Below are 18,115 nucleotides of genomic sequence, written 5' to 3'. Positions count from 1 at the left end.
AGTGAGCTGTTAGTCCGTCTTATCTACCAAGACAGATTTTAGCGGTTTTACAGAGTAAACGAACAGTTTAAAAGGCAGGAGGATAGTGGAGAAATACTAATAAATGGAGAAGAGATATTACAAAGTTTCTTATTTGCTGTACTATTGATTAACGTTTGTTGAAAGCTCAGTGACTATTTAATGTTACACTGTATGGTGATGTTGTAAATCTTTCTTCAGATCCCTTCAAAACCAAACTTTCTGAAAAGACAAACACTGGAGCTGAAAAGCACCAAGCTGTATATTCACAAGAAGGCCTCCAAGGATTCTACCCTGCCAGTGACACTAATGGAATGGAAGGTGTTCCGGAATGGTGGAGAAACAGCTAAGAGGAAGAAGAAGTTCCCTCGGGTAAGTTTTATTCAATTTTAAAAAAAACTTTGGAAATGATTATAAAGGTGAAATCATTATTGCATTAAGACATGGGTTTCAGGTTGGTTACAGATATTTCTGCAAATACTTCAAGGGCCTTGATACAATGTCTTAATGCAGAATGTCAAAGGACAAGGGAATTTTGCATCTGTTGTGGAGACATTGAAGTGGAAAAAATGGAATTCATAATTTGAATTTTGCTTATGTTCAAAGGGACTCTGTCACCAGGTGTGAGCACCATAAACTAAGTTAGCTACAATGAAGGAAGATGAGGGGGGAAGTGTGCAATCAAAATTTGGCAAGATTTGTGACCATATATAAAGCTTTTGTATATTATATATTTTTTACTAGATGGGGTGAGATTGAATTGTTATGGTTACAAATTGTATAATTTTAATGCAATATAAGTAAATTTACGGATGGACAGCTCTCTATACTGACTCTTTTTATCGGTACTTATATCTTAAGTATAACCTTTATATTCCGATCGCTCTGTTTTAAATTCTAAAGATACATCCTGTGTTTATAGCACAAGCAAAATAAAAAGTCTCCATGCAGGATGCGATTGGACTAACACGGAAACACACACATTAGATCCTTCCTGTCTAAGTTCTGGGGCAGCTTAATCTCATTGTTACAGTACTTGTGTTCTTTCTATGCATACTTGGAGTAGGAGCAAGTTCGATGTCTCTTTTTGCCTCTCTTAATGTACGTGATGATTTGTTTTTTTGCTACTTGTTCATGTTTTTCCTGGTAAATTCAACTTTAATTTACTCTTCCAGCTCGTGATGAAGATACAAGATATTTTTGATGCTAAACGTGGAAAGAAGAAAGTTAAAATCCAGAATTTCACTGGTCATGATACTTCATCAAAAGGTATGTTTTTGTGATAGAAGGAGGTTACAAGTACATATGTACTATTTAATGTAATTTCTTACAAATACACTCATTGTCAGTAACGTCCCTCCCCTAGAAGTTGTTGGAATGGAATGAAACTTGCTGTGTGTGATTGTAACATTGATATAAGTAAGTGATTACAATATCAGAGCAAAAGGAGAATTTATTGTGGAAAACTGACCCCTTGAAGGGAAGCTCTAGTACCTTGTTATACCACCTCTAGCTTGGATACAAGATGTGATGCAGACAGGCATGGAGGCTCTAGTACCCTGTTGTACCGCCTCTAGCTTGGATACAAGATGTGATACAGGCGGGCATGGAGGCTCTAGTACCCTGTTGTACAACCTCTAGCTTGAATACAAGATGTGATACAGATGGGCATGGAGGTTCTAGTACCCTGTTTTACAGCTTTTAGCTTTAATACAAGATGTGATACAGGTAGCCATGGAGGCTCTAGTACCCTGTTGTACCGCCTCTGGCTTGGATACTAGATGTGATACAGGCATGGAGGCTCTAGTACCCTGTTGTACCGCCTCTAGCTTGGATACAAGATGTGATACAGGTAGCCATGGAGGCTCTAGTACCCTGTTGTACCGCCTCTGGCTTGGATACTAGATGTGATACAGGCATGGAGGCTCTAGTACCCTGTTGTACCGCCTCTAGCTTGGATACTAGATGTGATACAGGCAGGCATGTATTTACTGGTCAACAAGCTCTATACAAGGGGAAAAAGAGGTCACTGCACACAGGATGCTGTGTTGCTTGTAAGGTTTACTAATGTTGTTCACGTATCTTTATTATTTAGGTGAGGCGAGTGAATCTGAAAGTGAAGCAGAGGATTGTCAGAAAAGTAAGCAAATGTCTTGTGATTATTGTGTATGTATGCTGAACGGGATTTACTAAGTCCATGTGCCAAAAGTTTGGCTTAGTTTGTACCACAAAACTGCCTTAGGGTACTCTTACATGGGACAACTTGTTGGGTGCAGATGTCTGACACATCATCCCAGCAATGATAGTTCCTTTGCCTTTACACAGCAACAATCATCGCTAGTGAATGGAGGCAGAGTAGGTCGGGTATTCTTCCGGCCCACCGCCGTCATTCAGGTTTTTATCTACTAAAGATGGCTTACAACAAACTTTGCAACATTTTAAAATGTTGCAATTGCTAAATCTTTCTAAATACCTCACTCCACTCAAACCATGCCCCTTTCTACATAAGTGAAAGTGGAGTGAGAGGAGTAACCTCTCTGCTTTTTGGCGCAAATCAACAGTAAATGTTTAAACTTACACCGGAATTCTGTCGCAACACCAGTAATAAATGTCACATTTTGTTTAGTAATGGAGAGTGATAATGGGAACACAACTACTTTATGTATTTGAATATGAATCTCATCCTTCAGTTCGTATGATTCATAGTAATTTAAAGCCAGACCACTAATTTCCCACCAGAGACTTTTTAGTACTAGTAATACATGAAATTTCCAATCTTCTTCTTTTTTTCATATAAAAGTCAAACAATAAGTAAAAGAATGGTTTTGTAAAATCCAGATTACCTGGTCTTTCTGGATGAACTAGCTGATTTATCATGGAAGAGTAGGAGCATGTGTTTACTTGACATTTGGGCAGGACTCCTAGGCTGTCTTCCTTAATCTCATGACGCCCATAATAAGGTTTCTCAATACTTAATTTAAATCCGTGAGCAGCAGAATACATTTTTAGCACCCATAAGTTCTGAGCCACGTGATTATAATGATAAGTTCCCATGGTTTAGGATCTCTACTAGAACTTGTTTCAGATGTTCTACTGTACTTATTGTTTGTATCCCTAAACCCTATTTCTTCAATACAATTGTTACTTTCTTTCACCAGAGCACAATAAGCGCTTGACTCAAGTCCAAAGCTCATTAAAGCGGAATCCACACTACCAAACTTTGGAAAGAGACCTGATTGAACTTCAGGAGCAGCAGCTTTTTGAGTTGTTTGTAGTTGTTTCTTTGAAGAAGAAGCCATCTGGGGATGGCTATATCCCCCATATAACTCAACAATACCCTAGTAAGGTAAAGCCTTCTTAATTGTGTCATTTTTTTGAACAAATACGCTCTTTAGCGTATACATTATTGTAACAATATTTGTAAGTAAGAGATTCAGTGCAAATTCATTTCAATGGGAGCGTTGGAGACATCGGAGTTCAAGCACTCGGCTATCTTTGGTACGCTGCCACTTCATTCACTGCCACGAGTGACACGGGACGCCCTGTTGTAGCGATCAGTAGCTGTCCGACCACTGGAACCCAACCAGTCAGATAGCTATTCTAGTCATATGTCTAGGAAATAACTTTAGCTTACCAGAATATCCTCTTAAACACATACAACACGTTCAAGATCATATCCGAGTATTTGTGTAAAACCATTGGGATCTGTCTACTTTATTCCGATGAAACCTGTTGATCATGTCCTAAATTCCATAAAAAGGGATTAACAGGGATAATATAAACAAAAATGGTCATTGTCAGAAGTAGTTCTGTTGTTGACATTCACTCCTGGATTTGGAAACTGTGATTTCAAAGAATTCCGAATGTTAATTTCTATATCTGCAAAGTGTCTGAGCCATCATGAACAGATGGACACTGCATAAGTCTACCTACACAAGCACCAGTGCTATAATAGGTATTATGACACGTTTTGTCATGGACTGTTCACGTGTATCTATTAATTTTGTCTATCGGTATATTTTCACTAGAATGACCAGCCACTGAAACAGTCTAAAGATACAGAGGAGCGTCTCAAAGTCATCCCACAGTTTTGCTTCCCGGATTCTAATGACTGGGTTCCCACGGCAAATCTTAAAAGGTAATAATGAAGTTTGATGGTAACCAAATAGGTTTATCAATACTAATGTCATTTTTGGGTAATTAAAGTTCAAATTTTTGCTTGTTTGAATGATTTTTTTGAACAATAATCGTTCAAACGAGCAAAAATTAACAATAATTGTTCAGTGTAAACACCGCCAACGGTCGAACAATGAATGGTAAATCATGCACCCCTTGTTCATCATTCACTTTCTGCAGGCATAAAAATCATTGTTGGCTCATTTACGAATTGTCAGGTTTAACCCTTTCCAATCCACTGTCTGACATCTAAAGACATTCTGATTGAAGACTGTACAGCTCCGATGTCGGAAGACGTCAGGCAGGGTATTCTTACTGTAGATTACTGGCCGCTCTGTTGTCAGAGGCCTCTCCAGCATGTCCCATACCACAGTACTGGCTCTAGCCAGCAGGTGGCGCCATTGTATAATGGCAGTAAGAGAAAGCCCCCTAGGAAACCCTGAATCCAAAATTGGATTGCAACGGGTTAAATACAGATCGTTCAGTTGTTCTCAGTCACTGATGCAATGAATTAGACGACTGAATGTTTTCTCATGTGAACGAGCCAACGATGTATCTGCCGGTATAAACAGGCTGCCCGAGCGTTCAAACGAGAAATCAGCAGGCCTAAACAGACCCTAATTCTCTAACTAGGAATGTTGTTTTTTTTACAGTGAAATCTTTTCTTTTGTGCTAACTGGAGAAGATGGAAGTAGATGGTTTGGCTATTGTAAAAAATTGCTGGTAAGTACACTATTGCATATATACCAGTTGGCAAAATATCAGCATTAGATTGTAGATGATTTATGTGACCCTTCAGCTCCTCCTGTAATGGATTTCTTTTTGAGGATAATACCTGTCCTACTTTTAAAAGGGTTATCCAAGGATATAAAATTCTGTAAAATTTTGCTCAGCCTGTGGTATTAAAATAACAGATGACATACTCGCCCTTCCACACTGCTCTGCCGTCTCGCTTGCTCTCCATCGCCCACTTGTCTTCATAATCGGGTGCAGGAAACCAGTGATGACATTTCCGACCAAGGGGCCATGTGACTGCTGCAGCCAATCAACGTCTCCCTTCAACTGGTGAATAGCTGCGGCACTCACATGACCCAGAGTTAGGTCATTGTCACTCCTCTCCCGGAAGTTAACTTCAGAAGGAATCGGAGAGCAAGCAAGATGGCAGTGGCGGGGAAGCGCAGAAGGGTGATTATGTATTGTGTTCTATTAATACTACAGGCTGAGCGATGTTTTACAGAATATTATGTGTCCAGATAATCATTTTAACTATTTTACAGTAAATTCCTCAGGGATAATTCAGGTGATTAATTAAAATCATTCATAAATGTAATAAATGAAGCACAATATAAACTCAGCAATTAACTTTTTATTCTTCCATTGTAGCCACAGGGAAAAGGACAACGTCTTCCTGAAGTTTACTGTATGGTCAGTCGACTGGGTTGCTTCAACCTTTTTTCTAAGGTACCGTAATAATTGTCAATAAAATCTGCAATACCACTGCTGATTATTGCTGCCCCATACACGTTAGAGATTTGTCAGCTTATCAAGTAGTTTTTCTAGGATTTATCGACAGTCTAAAGTAAATCTGTATTACACAAACCAATCCTCAGCACAAAAAAGATTGGCCAAGCGAGATGGAAACCAGATATTTCTGGTAGCAACTCATAAAATCTCAATCCATAGACCTTGCATGCATATTTTTGATAAAATGAACGTGCATGTGGATGGAGACATCTGGGGAGATACCGCTATCTAAAGGGTTTTTCTGGCTTAGCTTCGTACCTTTTGGCACGTCCTTCTAGCTGAAAAAAGACCTATGTCCATCCAGTTCAGCCGTACTATGCACCAATGTTGATTCAGAGGAAGGCAAAAAAAAATTATTTAGGGGAAAAAAATTATTTGCCAACTCAAATCTACCAATCAGAATAATCCCAGGATCACCAACCCTTCTGAAGTTATTAATGATTATAACAAGTAATATTGTATCACCCAAAAAAGGCTTCCAGGACATGCATCAAATACTTTTTTTTTTTAATTTACTATGCAGGAAAGTGCAGTAGACTGAGCTTTCCTATACCTTGGCAGACTGCAAAAAAAAAATTTACAGTTTCTTTTCATCATTGGTGGCCATGAATGACATTTGTAGCCTTACTTTTGAGAAATACGCCTAACCTGTTGGAAAGCTCAGATAAAATATAAAGAGTGCCTCATGTATGGGCAGCTTATATTTGATTCAAACTAGAAGTATAATTTAAAAAAAAAAAAAATTATATATATATTTTATTTTTTTATTTTTTAATTATACTTCTAGTTTGAATCGAATATTAGCTACATATATATATATATATATATATATATAATTTATATTTAAAAATATTTTTTATTGTATTTTAGATTCTAGATGAAGTCGAGAAAAGGAGGGAGATGTCCACAGCATTGGTGTCTCCGTTTATGCGCAGCGTTATGGAGGCTCCATTCCCCGCACCTGGAAGAACCATAACTGTGAAGAGTTTCCTGCCAGGATCAGGAAATGAAGTAAGCTTATCAGTTTATATGGGATAATAGAATGCTTTCATTTCGTGCAGGTTTTTGAGTATATGAATGCTTTTGGGAGGGCAATAATAAATATAGTTATGAAGACACTGGGGCATCCGTAGTGGCTGCACCTTTGTTTTCATTATACTTGATCACAAGTGATGAAGACTATGTATCGTCCCCTTGGTACTTATTAATAAACCCTTCCCTCTTTCCAGGTAATTGAGCTATGCAGACCCATGGATTCTAGGTTGGAACATGTTGACTTTGACTGCTTATTCAGCTGCCTCAGTGTCCACCACCTCATCAAGGTCTTTGCTTCACTTTTGCTTGAGAGACGGGTCATCTTTGTAGCTGACAAACTTAGGTAAATGTGGCGAAATTTGAGATTACTCCTTAACACAAATATTTTAGAGGAAACTACCATTGGCTCAAGCCACTTTACCAGTGATTATTGCCGCCTCCTTCATTCTTTAATTGAATTCTTAAATTCTAATTGAGAAATTCAGAAATAATTTGTGTTTTCTGTAAGCTGTATATTTAGTTTGGTGTTGAAATCTGACCATCTTGTACCTTTTTATTTCTCTCTAGCACGTTGTCCAAGTGTGCTCATGCAGTGGTTGCACTGCTTTATCCTTTCACATGGCAGCACACCTACATCCCAGTCCTCCCAGCTTCCATGATTGACATTGTCTGCTCTCCCACTCCATTCCTTACTGGAATTCTGTCTTGTTCATTACCTCTGCTCAACGATCTTCCTCTTGAAGAGGTGAGTCTTAAGGTTGTGATTTGTAAGTAAGGGTGGTTTCACATTTGCGTTGGAACCTCCAGTCGTAGGCTCTGACACAGATCTGGCACAAAGTACCGGAAGAAATAGCACTGCATGTTGCGCTTTCGCTTCCAGCAAAAAGCCAGGCAATGGGATCCATTTGGCGCTGTTCAGTTCCGTCATAAGATGGAGCCGTTTGGCCAGGGTATTCCCCATTCCTGCTCTCTGAATGGAGCGTGAAAACAGAACCCCCATTTCAGATGTGAGACCCCCCTTTTGTATTACCATTCACAGATGGCTTTCTTGTTTCTTCTTGGAGACACAGTGTTTTGTAGGTCCTCTTTAATAAAAAAATAAATACAATATTACTACTATGAACATTCCAACTATCACTAGTATTTATGAGGTTCAGGAAATCCCAAATGATTGGCTGGCAAATGAAGTTCACAACATCACTCTGTTGCTCTTTCAAATCATTGTCTATTCGCATTATCCTGTATGCATTTTGGGGACAGTGGCATGTCACATATTCGGGGCTTTCATCAGAAAAGCAACCATGTAGATGTTCCTGAAGCTTAGGTATTGGGAAGCCTACTATTACTTCTATAGGACAGAGATGTAATATTGAGCATAGTATTCTAGTTTAGTAATAGCTGTTGCCCATTTTTATACTGTATTTACTGGGGAAATTTCTTGAACTGCACAGAATTCAAAAAGACAGGGATGGAGAAAAACAGCACCGCTACAAGAGGAGAAGGAATAATGAGTTACCACTCACTGTGTTAGTCTAGAATATTTTTGTTCAACTTCATTAGACGATATTGGCCCATGTTACAGGGTCTTGATTGAGCAAACGTTTGCCTGCCCATTAATTGCACATTTGAGTATGCTTATGATCAGTTGACGAATGCCCAAACACAAATTTTTCAGCTGACTAAAAATTTTACGCTGGCATAAAAGTGCTTGTTTAACAGCTGGACATCATCCCATGTAAATGGGAATGAGCTGCCAACCAATGCTAGCTCCATGGGGACGAACAAGCTGGTTAACAATTATTCGGCCCTTACTACTAATTATCTGCTGTATTTGAATGGCAGTAATGAAGCACCCATGCTATTTATTAATCGGGGCTCCATTACAAATTACATGTTAGGCCTGTGTCACAAAACGTATTTGCAGTGTTTCGAGCAATACGCTGTGAATAGAACCCATTAATTTAGTTTGTGCAAAAAAAAAATACGCAACATGCTCTATTTTCCTGCACATTTGCTGACAAAAATAGTTCATATTGAATTAATGAGCTTAATTGCCCATTTCAATGAATGGGAGCATGGTTGCATCTTTGTTTAAACATGCCAGAAGTACAGTAAAAAGGTGCACATGCTGTGTGACACCAGTCCAAACGAAGAAAATTTGCTTCTACCTCATTGTTTTTTTTTTCTTCCTCTGGATCAACATTTGGGGGGTGATAGGCTGAACAGGATGGCGATGTGATTTTTTTTTTTAAGCCTAACATACTATGTTACTATGTTGATGTATTGTTGGAGTATATGAAAGTTATATTACTGCACATGATTAAGTAGTTTCCAAAAATATGCCCTAATAGGGCTTCATTGACTATTATGCAGTATTTGAATAATTATTTACTTGCGTATCTTTACTTTTCTAGGTATTAATTGTAGATTTATGTGGAAACAAGTTTCTTCAGCAGGTGAGGATTATTTGATCTCTATGTCAATTACTGAGTTTTACTTCTTATTGATGCATATTAATATAAACTGTTGGATGGAGGTAACAAAATAGATTATTTAGGTTGATATCATGGGGATCTAAGAAATACAAAATTGATGGGATGTATTTTTACAAAAACAGGTTATTTGCATTGTAGAGAGGATATTCGATGACAAATGTGATTTATTGACTTAATGGAAATCAAACCATCAGTCTGTTTTTTTTTTAGTTGGTTATGGGTGGTGACACTCACTTTAGGTGTATCCTTTTTACACCACACCATTATGTGCATTTAGGTCATCTTCTTTCACCTGGGCTCAGGAGGATGCAAGTCCCTGCCCTGTGATTGCATACTATGCTTTTCGTAGAGTGGTTGCAAAATGACAGCTCTGATTTGGTCCCCAGGGCAGCCTGCCAAACGTAGGGAGTTTACTAGATGTACCATCTGGCCTATTTCCAACTGCTCCACCCTTTAGTACAGTGCTGAGTGCATAATGCACGTTTTTCTTGTCTGGTATCATCCTGCCCATTTGATGACTATCATGTGGACACTTAGTGTGAGGTTGCCACCTTATACCATTATACATTTTTGTATACATACAAATTATTCATGTGGGAATAAAATCCTACTAAGCCTTAAGTTGGTGGCATTCCTTTAAGAAATCATTAATGACAGTATATGTATTAGAAGTGGACACAGCCATCTAGAACATCATAATAGGCCCCTTGCTTCTCAATAGCTACTTCATTTACTAGCTCAGTAATCTAATAGCAGGAAGATGCTTGTAGGGTGGCAGTAGGTCCCTTTAAAGGGGTTGTCCCACTTCTAGCTGTTTTCAGACTGCTCAATACATTGTGTAGTGGTCCACGTGGGTACTGCAGGCTAAATCCTATTGCAGTGAATGAGGCTCAGCCTGCAGTACCAACCTGGGCCACTACACAATGTATAGAGCTGTCTGAAAACAGTGGAACAGCCCCTTTAACATCTGGGTCCCTATGTAGATGCAGAGGTTGCACATGTGATATGTCTGCCTCTATAGTGACTGTACCATTGAATTTCATATTGATCCAATATTGCACAAGCACTGGTTTGCAATACACAAGACTTACACTATTAAATCTTCCTTCTTCACAGGCATCAGATGAAGATGACATTTTACCTCACAAGCTCCAGGCTGCTCTGGTGCAGATCTTGGAACAGAGAAATGACATCATGTATCATGAACAACATTTCACAGAAGGTAAGCACGAACTATGGGATGCCTAGTAGAATTATATTGGTGCTAAATTGTATGTTGTCTCTGAAACTGTTGTTTTTGCAGTAAATAAGGGTTATTAAAAAATTTAAAAAAAATTTAAAAAAACTTGACAAAGTCCCTGCAGACTTGTTATCACTTAACTAGAATTTTCTGGTCAAAGAAAAACAGGGCATTAAAAAAATGTCAGCCATGTAGAAATTGAATGGAGTAAATGCTCAATTGTTGCTCCATTCAAATCCTTCAGAGAAGGAACAGGGGGCTTTGGAACCCCATTCCAGTGATCGGTGGGAGTGTCAACAGTGGGAACCCCAGTGATCAGACATTTATATCCTATCTTGTGGCCATTGTGGGAAAACCCATTGACTTATTATTATTGATGCTGCTGTCATAACTACTAAAAATGCATGATAAATGTGAGAACACGAGCAGTAGACTTGCATGAATAGATTTTAATATATTCTTCTTGTCTTTTCAGAAGATGTTAGTCTGAATTCTTTGGTATCAGAAGCCTTGGTATGGTTCTTTGTGGAGATCGTTGGGCATTACTCTCTGCACATGTATGTGAACGAGAAGGGAGAGCGGATTTTCCAAAGAGAACTGTTCCGCAAGTCTCACACTTCGAGGAGTGTTCGCCAGTTCCTTGACCTCTTCATGGAGACTCAGATGTTTGCAGGTTTTACACAAGACAGAGAACTAAGGAAAAGTGTAGTAAAAGGTAAGGAAGTGGCTTAATAGTTTGTGCTAAAATTAACACTATTCATTGTTGTAGTCCATTAACATAGCAAGGCATGCCACCCACTCGCCTTGCTGGTGTAACGCTGGTTAACCCAACCAATATTAATTTAATCGGGCCTAGACAACTCAACATGAAGATGGGTCTTACATTGTCCAAGTAGCATTAGAGGAGTTGAACAAGGAAAATAGCTAAAGTTCCAGATCAGGCACATGAGGAGTACTAATAGTGCCTGACGAACTCCATGAACCATAATGGTGTCCATTGGGTTTCCAGTATGCCTTCTGGCATCTTGCTAGACAAAATGGCACAGCATATTGCGCTATGTTGTGCAGCAGTTTGTGTCAGACATGCACCAGATGCTTCAAATGGAGCCTCTTGAACAAATGTGAACATAGCCTCATTATAGTTGCAAACACGTTACATGTGCATCCTCTTTGTTACCTGTTACTACTTTTTAGATTGGATACTTTTACCAGGCTGGTTGTGCGAAAACACTATATAGTTAAATATTATGTAACTCCTCTGGATTCATTTAACCCTTTCCAATCCACTGTCTGACGTCTAAAGACATTCTGATTGAAGGCTGTTCAGCTCCGATGTCGGAAGACATCCAGCAGGGTATTCTTACTGTAGATTACTGGCCGCTCTGGTGTAGGGGGCCTCTCTGGCATGTCACATACCGTAGTACTAGCTCTAGCCAGCAGATGGTGCCACTGTATAATGGCAGAAAAAGAGAGCCCGCTAGGAAACCCTGAATCCAAAACTGGATTGCAAAGGGTTAAGTCTTTCACCAACTGAATGTTTTTTTATTTATTAAAAATTGTATATTTTTGCTTTATGCACTTGAATTGGAAATGGATGAGTTGCACCAATTTTCATCCCAATGTCACTTGTATGCATTGTGGATAAAAAACTGCATGCTTAAAAGTGAAAACAACTATTATAATGGATAAAATACATAGATAATAATTCAAAGGAGCCTTGTATTACATCCTTACATTCATTGCACTGAACTGATTTGAAAGGCAGTCTGTGCTTAGAACTTCCACTGAAATCAATGGGGACATTAGCGAATACATTTCTCCATTTTCAGAATTTTTAGACTAGAGTGTTTTTCCATCAGTCCCTAATTAAAAAAAATAATATAGTACATCAAGGGCAAGTACATGCATTAGTGATGAGAATGTTCTCTCCCTGTGAAGTCAGTGATATTTATACAGCAAATATTTTCTTTCATATTTAGGACTTTTTGAGGTGCGGGCCTGTGAATATCTGAAGACTCTTCCTGAAACGGAGCCAAGTGGAGTCAACAAGTTTTTGAAAGGCCTAAGTATGTTTGATTTCGATCTGTTTCCATAGTGCAAATATTACAAGGGACAAGTCAGATATAAACATATCAGAGCATGGGCGGGTGCAAAGATGGGCAACTAGAGTAATAAATGGAACGGTGAACTACAATACCCAAAGAGGCTATCAAAATTGGGGTTATTTTGTGTAGAAAAAAGACGGCTGAGGGGCGACCTAATGACTGTGTACCAGGGAACAATACAGAGATCTCTCCCATCATCTATTTATACCCAGTACTGTGACTGTAACAAGGTCGCCCTCTATGTCCAGAGGAAAGAAGGTTTCTAAACCGACATAGAAGGGGGTTCTGTAAGAGCTTTACTATAAGAGCAGTAAGTCTATAAAAATCTCTGCCTGAGGACGTGGTGATGAAGAACTCAATAAGAGATTAAGAGGGGCCTGGATGTCTTTATTGAGCCTTACAATATTACATGTTATAGTGACTAATTGCTTTAGAAGGGTCAGATTGAAGTCAGGAAGCATTTTTTTTTAGAAAATTGGCTTCTACTTCATTGGGTTTTTGGCCTTCCTCTGGACTAACATTTGGGGGTGGGTCATAGGAGGGGGGGGGAGGGTGTAAAGGCTGAACTGGATGGACATGTTTCCTTTTTCAGCCTAACACATTCTGTTGCTGTAGCCTATTCAGAATTGTGGTTAGCATACCTTACTGGTAACTGAAAAAAAGGTTATCGTAGGTAAATGCTTACCAACTGGCCCAAAATTAAAATACCTAATAAGTTCTCTTTACAGGAGGTTTTAGACACAGGATTTTGTGAGTTTTTTGTGCAGTTGTTTGAGCCAAAGCAAGAAGTGGATTCAAAAGAATTAGGAAATATACAGGAAGGTCTAAAAAGGCATCAAAAACTACCACAGAAATCTGTGTGCGTGAAACCACCCTTAGGTAGCTAGATAAATATTCTGTAATGAGCAGCAGTCGACAATGTAGCAAGTCAATCTGCACTTGTTTAAGGACCTTTTACAATGGGGAATTGTCAGGAAAGAATGGCTACATGAACAATCATTCACAACTTTTGATCATTTGTTTACCTGTTCGTTTCCATCATTATTGTCAGCAAATTCCCTGTTAACATGGATGGATGTGCTTCCAACAAACAACTTTTTATGCCTACCTAAAAGATGCTATTCACAACAAATGAATGAATTAACATTTGTCGTGTGAGCGCTTGGCATATTTACAGTTGCCTAGAATGAATATTTGCATCAATAATTCAATCGGCCAATAACTGCTCAGTGTAAAAGGCCCTTAAAGGGGTTTGCCAGGGCTTTACTACTGATGACCAATCCTCAGGATTCGTTACCAATAGTTGATTGGTAGAAGTCCGCTGCTAGGAATCCCGCCAATCAGCAGATATCAGGCCAGCAGTCATTGCAGATAGAGATGAAAGAAGACAGCTCTGTCCATAGTGCAGAGGCCTGGCTTGGTAATGTAGGCACAGCTCCCATTGAATTCAGTGGACGCTGTGCCTGCAATAGCAATCCAAACTGCTGCACTATGGACAGAGCGGTCTGCTTTCAGCTCTATTTGTAATGACAGCAAGCCCAATCAGTGGGAATCTTGAGCAGAATCAGGCAAAAACAATTAGGGGAAATATTACTACTACTGTGTTTCATCTGGCCAATATATCATTTGTATAACATGTAATGTTTCTTGTGCAGGTAATAAAATGAAGTTTCTTCAAAAGAAATAAAGGAACTGAAGACACTGCTGGTCTGTGTTATTGAGTTGGCACTGTTGGGCTCTCCCGAATGATTGTTGACAGCACGTTTTCCAAGTGAAGAATTGAAGGAGTCTTCATTTAATCTTTTGGTCTATACCTGAATGAGAAAACTTGAAGATAAGGAAAAAAGTGACCAACGCATGATCAATATCATCATGAATTATTTACCCACCAGAAAAAGTTGAAGATATATTTCATATAAAACAGGAAGGAAAAATGTAGAATTTGCAGGAAATCTCCTGGCTGCTTATGAAAGCATTTATGTGAACTAGTCATTCTTGGACAGTGCTGCATTTTGGGGTGACCAAACATTCCACCCTAAAATAAGATTTGAAGAGAGATGAATTTTTTTTTTCTCGAAGACTCTTCTTGGATCTAGTTGGACGGTGGAAACGCACTCTGAGAAACGTATTTGTCACGAGGACAGAGAAGCACATTTTAGAAGACTGCCAAACTTGCTGATGAGCAAGCCATATGAGGCTACTAATAGTTTATATAGGCGCACTCCAATTTTTCTAAACTCGCCATGGACACAAAAGACTAGAAAAATGGAGGAAAAAGCCAGTGAGATGTTGTAAAAGCACTTCCTATAATTTATATGTAAATAGTGGAGGAAACTGAAAAGGTCTTCCCTACAAACATGTACATAAATCATCTACATGTACATAAATCATTCTGCACTTATGTATAGAATACTACTGTATTACACTGGACTTCCTAAAGGCAATATTCCATGTGGCAGATATCTAAACTCTGGTTGTCACTTATCACTGTGAAATGTACCATAATGAACACTGTTCTGTAAATAATATTACTGTTAATGTGTGGGATAGTGTTGTTCTTTATATTGCCGGCATACATTTACAATGTAAAAGGTCACATCTGCATGCAGGAGGGTTTTTCAAAATACTTGCTCAAAATATAAAAATGCACTTTATTTAGCAAATCAGAACTATTAGCTTTAAAGAGATTTTCCAGAATTAAAAAAACATAGACCACCTATTAGAACAGGCCATCAGTAGCTCCAGGATCCTGTTCAGCAGAACAAAGGAACTGCAGCATTGATTGGTACAATCACAACCCCTTCATTGTTTGTTTAGGCACGGTAGCGCAGAAAATGACTTAAAAATGAAGGTTTTGATATAAAAGAGACGAATGGTGGAGTTCTGGAGGCTGCACTGTGTTGCTCCTCTCGACCCCATCAAAAACATCTCCTAGTGTTTTAAACATTGAAGGTGGGGTCTCTCCAAGTGCCTTTTTAAGTGCTAGCTGTACATTTATGTTTATGTGTAAGAAATCTTACTTTTCTTAGTACTACTTACATTTATGAAACTGTAGTATTTTATATGGGTTCATACAACCAATTCAGAAATTGAACATTATTATCTACAATACAAAAAAAAAAAAATACTTTCCTTTTTTTTTATTGCCCTCTGATCTTATAAATGCACGATGGATTGGGTGCGGCCCTTCTTTACTCTGGATTTGGCATCCTTCATTCCTTATGAATTACTCATACAGGCATATGCTATCTGCGTATTATGTGCATATTTTTTACGTGTTTTATGCACATAAACATAAGCGCAGCATGTCTTATTTTGATGCGTATTCGGTGCATTATAGGCTATGCTTGCTTACATTACGCAGTAAATATGCATGTTACATGTGTATTTGCTGCGTACTGAGCATTACGTAGTGACACAGGTCCATTGATATCAATGTGCTTCTATAGTGTGTTATATGTGGCAAGATAGGACATGCTGAAAATATGCTTAAGTGAATGAACCCATTGAAATCAATAGGTCATCTTCACTGTCTAGTACGCGTAACACGCTGCACAAATCCGCTTGTGTGAATGAGCCCTAAAAATGTTACATTACAGTGACGGCTCCTGACTCCACAAACTATGCTTTTGATTTTTTATTCTCAGTAGGCCTCCGACATCTGTCTGGTAACCAGTTATCGACACTTCATGTTAGGCGCATAGACAGCGAGGCGAGATAATGGAGAAGGAAATTGATGTATTATAGCAAATGGTATAAATTTGACCCTCTGTTGCCACAATACTGAGATCTGAGAACGCAGGACTGAGCTTATGGCCAGGGCTTATTTAGGCAAAGAATCCTGTACAATAAAGGGTAGGGTTACGACGAGTCTCACATCTAGCGGAGTGCGCTTCCAAGACTGACGTAGCTGAACTATTGTATAGACTTGAAAAAAGAGGTTGGGGTGGTTTCACATCTATGTTGGTTCCTCCGGTTGGAGGTTCAGTCGTAGATCCAGCACAAAATACTGGAAGAAAAAGCACTGCATACAAGCGGGAAGTGAACGGATCCCATTAAAGTCAATGGGGTCCAATTGGCAGTGTTTTGTTCCGCCATAAGACGGATCTGTTCGGCCAGGGGGGATTCCCCTTTCTTGCTCCGGAGTCGGAAACCGGAACTCCCACCGCAGTGAAATTACCCTTAGCCCTTGATAAAGTCATATCGTACAGTAATCCTGTGATAGGCAGAATTAAAGCACATATTCACAAAGGGCAAATACTTCTAATATATTACAAATGATGATTTGGATTAAATTAGGGTTCATTTAGACCTGCCGATTTCTTGTTTGCATGAGTGAATGATGTCGGAGTTCACCCGATCAGCCTGTTTATACATCGTTGGCTCGTTCAAATGAGAAATCTTTCAGTCTTTCAAATTCGCTGTATAAGTGACTAAGAACGAGTGAAAGATCAGTATTTAAACTGAACGATAAGTTGAGGAGCCAACGATGATTTCTATACCTGCAGAAAATCTATGATGAACAAAAAGCGAATGATTTACCCTTCATCGTTCGCTCATTGGCTGGCTGCTTTTACACTGAACAATTATCACCCATTTTCACTCGTTTTGATCCTTTTTTTTTTATTATGATAATGGTTCAGTGTAAAAGGGCCTTAACTGCGATGATCGATCAGTGCTATGTCAGTGCAAGATATTACTGCACACATCATACCAAAGTGTATATAAAAGTACTGACCGGGTTATAATCCACCTAGAATTTATATACCTGTTAATCTACAGTTTATGTACAGAGGACGTATTCCCAGCTCTGTTCTGCCAGCCCAATATCAGCGCGTATTTAACCCTTACAACATGTCTGCAATCATAGTGCATTGCTATATATATAAGTTTACTTGTGAACGGCACACACTTATACAGTAATAGTAGGTTTCACATATGTTGGAAATGTGGCTCATATTGAGCTTCTATGTATGTCATCTTATTGTTATTACATGCTGCTTATCTTTTTTAGGTAAAGATGTGATACTTTATTAGGGCCTGTATAATGAAATTGTATGCTTTTATACCGGTGTAGAAAAATAAAGTGTTACAATAAACTGTTTGACTCTGTCTTGTTTCAATGAGGCCATACTGCTTGTACAGTTCAATGGGTTTAGGCATCAGGATGCCTGTTTGTATAAATGCATAGGTAATTCTCAGGAAGAGACCCTAGTTAGTCCAAAGGCCCATTTAGACACAGCGATTATCGCTCAAAAGCCATCTTTTGAGCGATAATCGTTGTGTCTAAACGCGTTGCCATCGTGCACTTTTCATGCACTATTCTTTAATTGCTAATTTTTAGGAAGCTAAAAGTCAGCGTTGACTCTTATCAGCACCACGCTCTCAGTTCTCAGTGGGATACCACTGATGCTATTCTTTAAGCTGGTATCCTGCTCAGAGCTCTCAGCAATAGCTCCGAGAACAAAGCAGCTGTCAGCGCTCCTGCTGTTCTTGGAGCTATCAGCTCAGCAGGATACCAG

At 38.9% G+C, this 18,115-nt stretch overlaps 1 protein-coding gene across 2 annotated transcripts in view; it reads left to right on the top strand.

Annotated features, from left to right (window-relative positions):
* Positions 1–17,692, top strand: part of DENND2C (DENN domain containing 2C) — a 36,090-nt gene extending 18,398 nt beyond the window's left edge. The window contains exons 5-19 of one of the 2 annotated variants that reach the window (XM_066600091.1): positions 220–390; positions 1,194–1,287; positions 2,114–2,158; positions 3,177–3,364; positions 4,047–4,156; positions 4,848–4,917; positions 5,578–5,655; positions 6,589–6,729; positions 6,948–7,096; positions 7,321–7,498; positions 9,168–9,209; positions 10,365–10,470; positions 10,967–11,203; positions 12,468–12,554; positions 14,249–17,692. In XM_066600091.1, the coding sequence (XP_066456188.1) occupies positions 220–390; positions 1,194–1,287; positions 2,114–2,158; positions 3,177–3,364; positions 4,047–4,156; positions 4,848–4,917; positions 5,578–5,655; positions 6,589–6,729; positions 6,948–7,096; positions 7,321–7,498; positions 9,168–9,209; positions 10,365–10,470; positions 10,967–11,203; positions 12,468–12,554; positions 14,249–14,280 (1,728 nt within the window). In that variant the 3' untranslated portion in view covers positions 14,281–17,692. Of the gene's footprint in view, positions 1–219; positions 391–1,193; positions 1,288–2,113; positions 2,159–3,176; positions 3,365–4,046; positions 4,157–4,847; positions 4,918–5,577; positions 5,656–6,588; positions 6,730–6,947; positions 7,097–7,320; positions 7,499–9,167; positions 9,210–10,364; positions 10,471–10,963; positions 11,204–12,467; positions 12,555–14,248 lie in introns of both variants that reach the window. The other variant, XM_066600090.1, reaches the window with a different exon arrangement.
* Positions 17,693–18,115: the final 423 nt, after the last annotated feature.

This window comes from Eleutherodactylus coqui, chromosome 4 (assembly GCF_035609145.1).
Source record: "Eleutherodactylus coqui strain aEleCoq1 chromosome 4, aEleCoq1.hap1, whole genome shotgun sequence".
NCBI lineage: Eukaryota > Metazoa > Chordata > Amphibia > Anura > Eleutherodactylidae > Eleutherodactylus > Eleutherodactylus coqui.
Note: the sequence above shows the minus strand (reverse complement) of the source record. Positions and strands in the feature narration are given on the sequence as shown.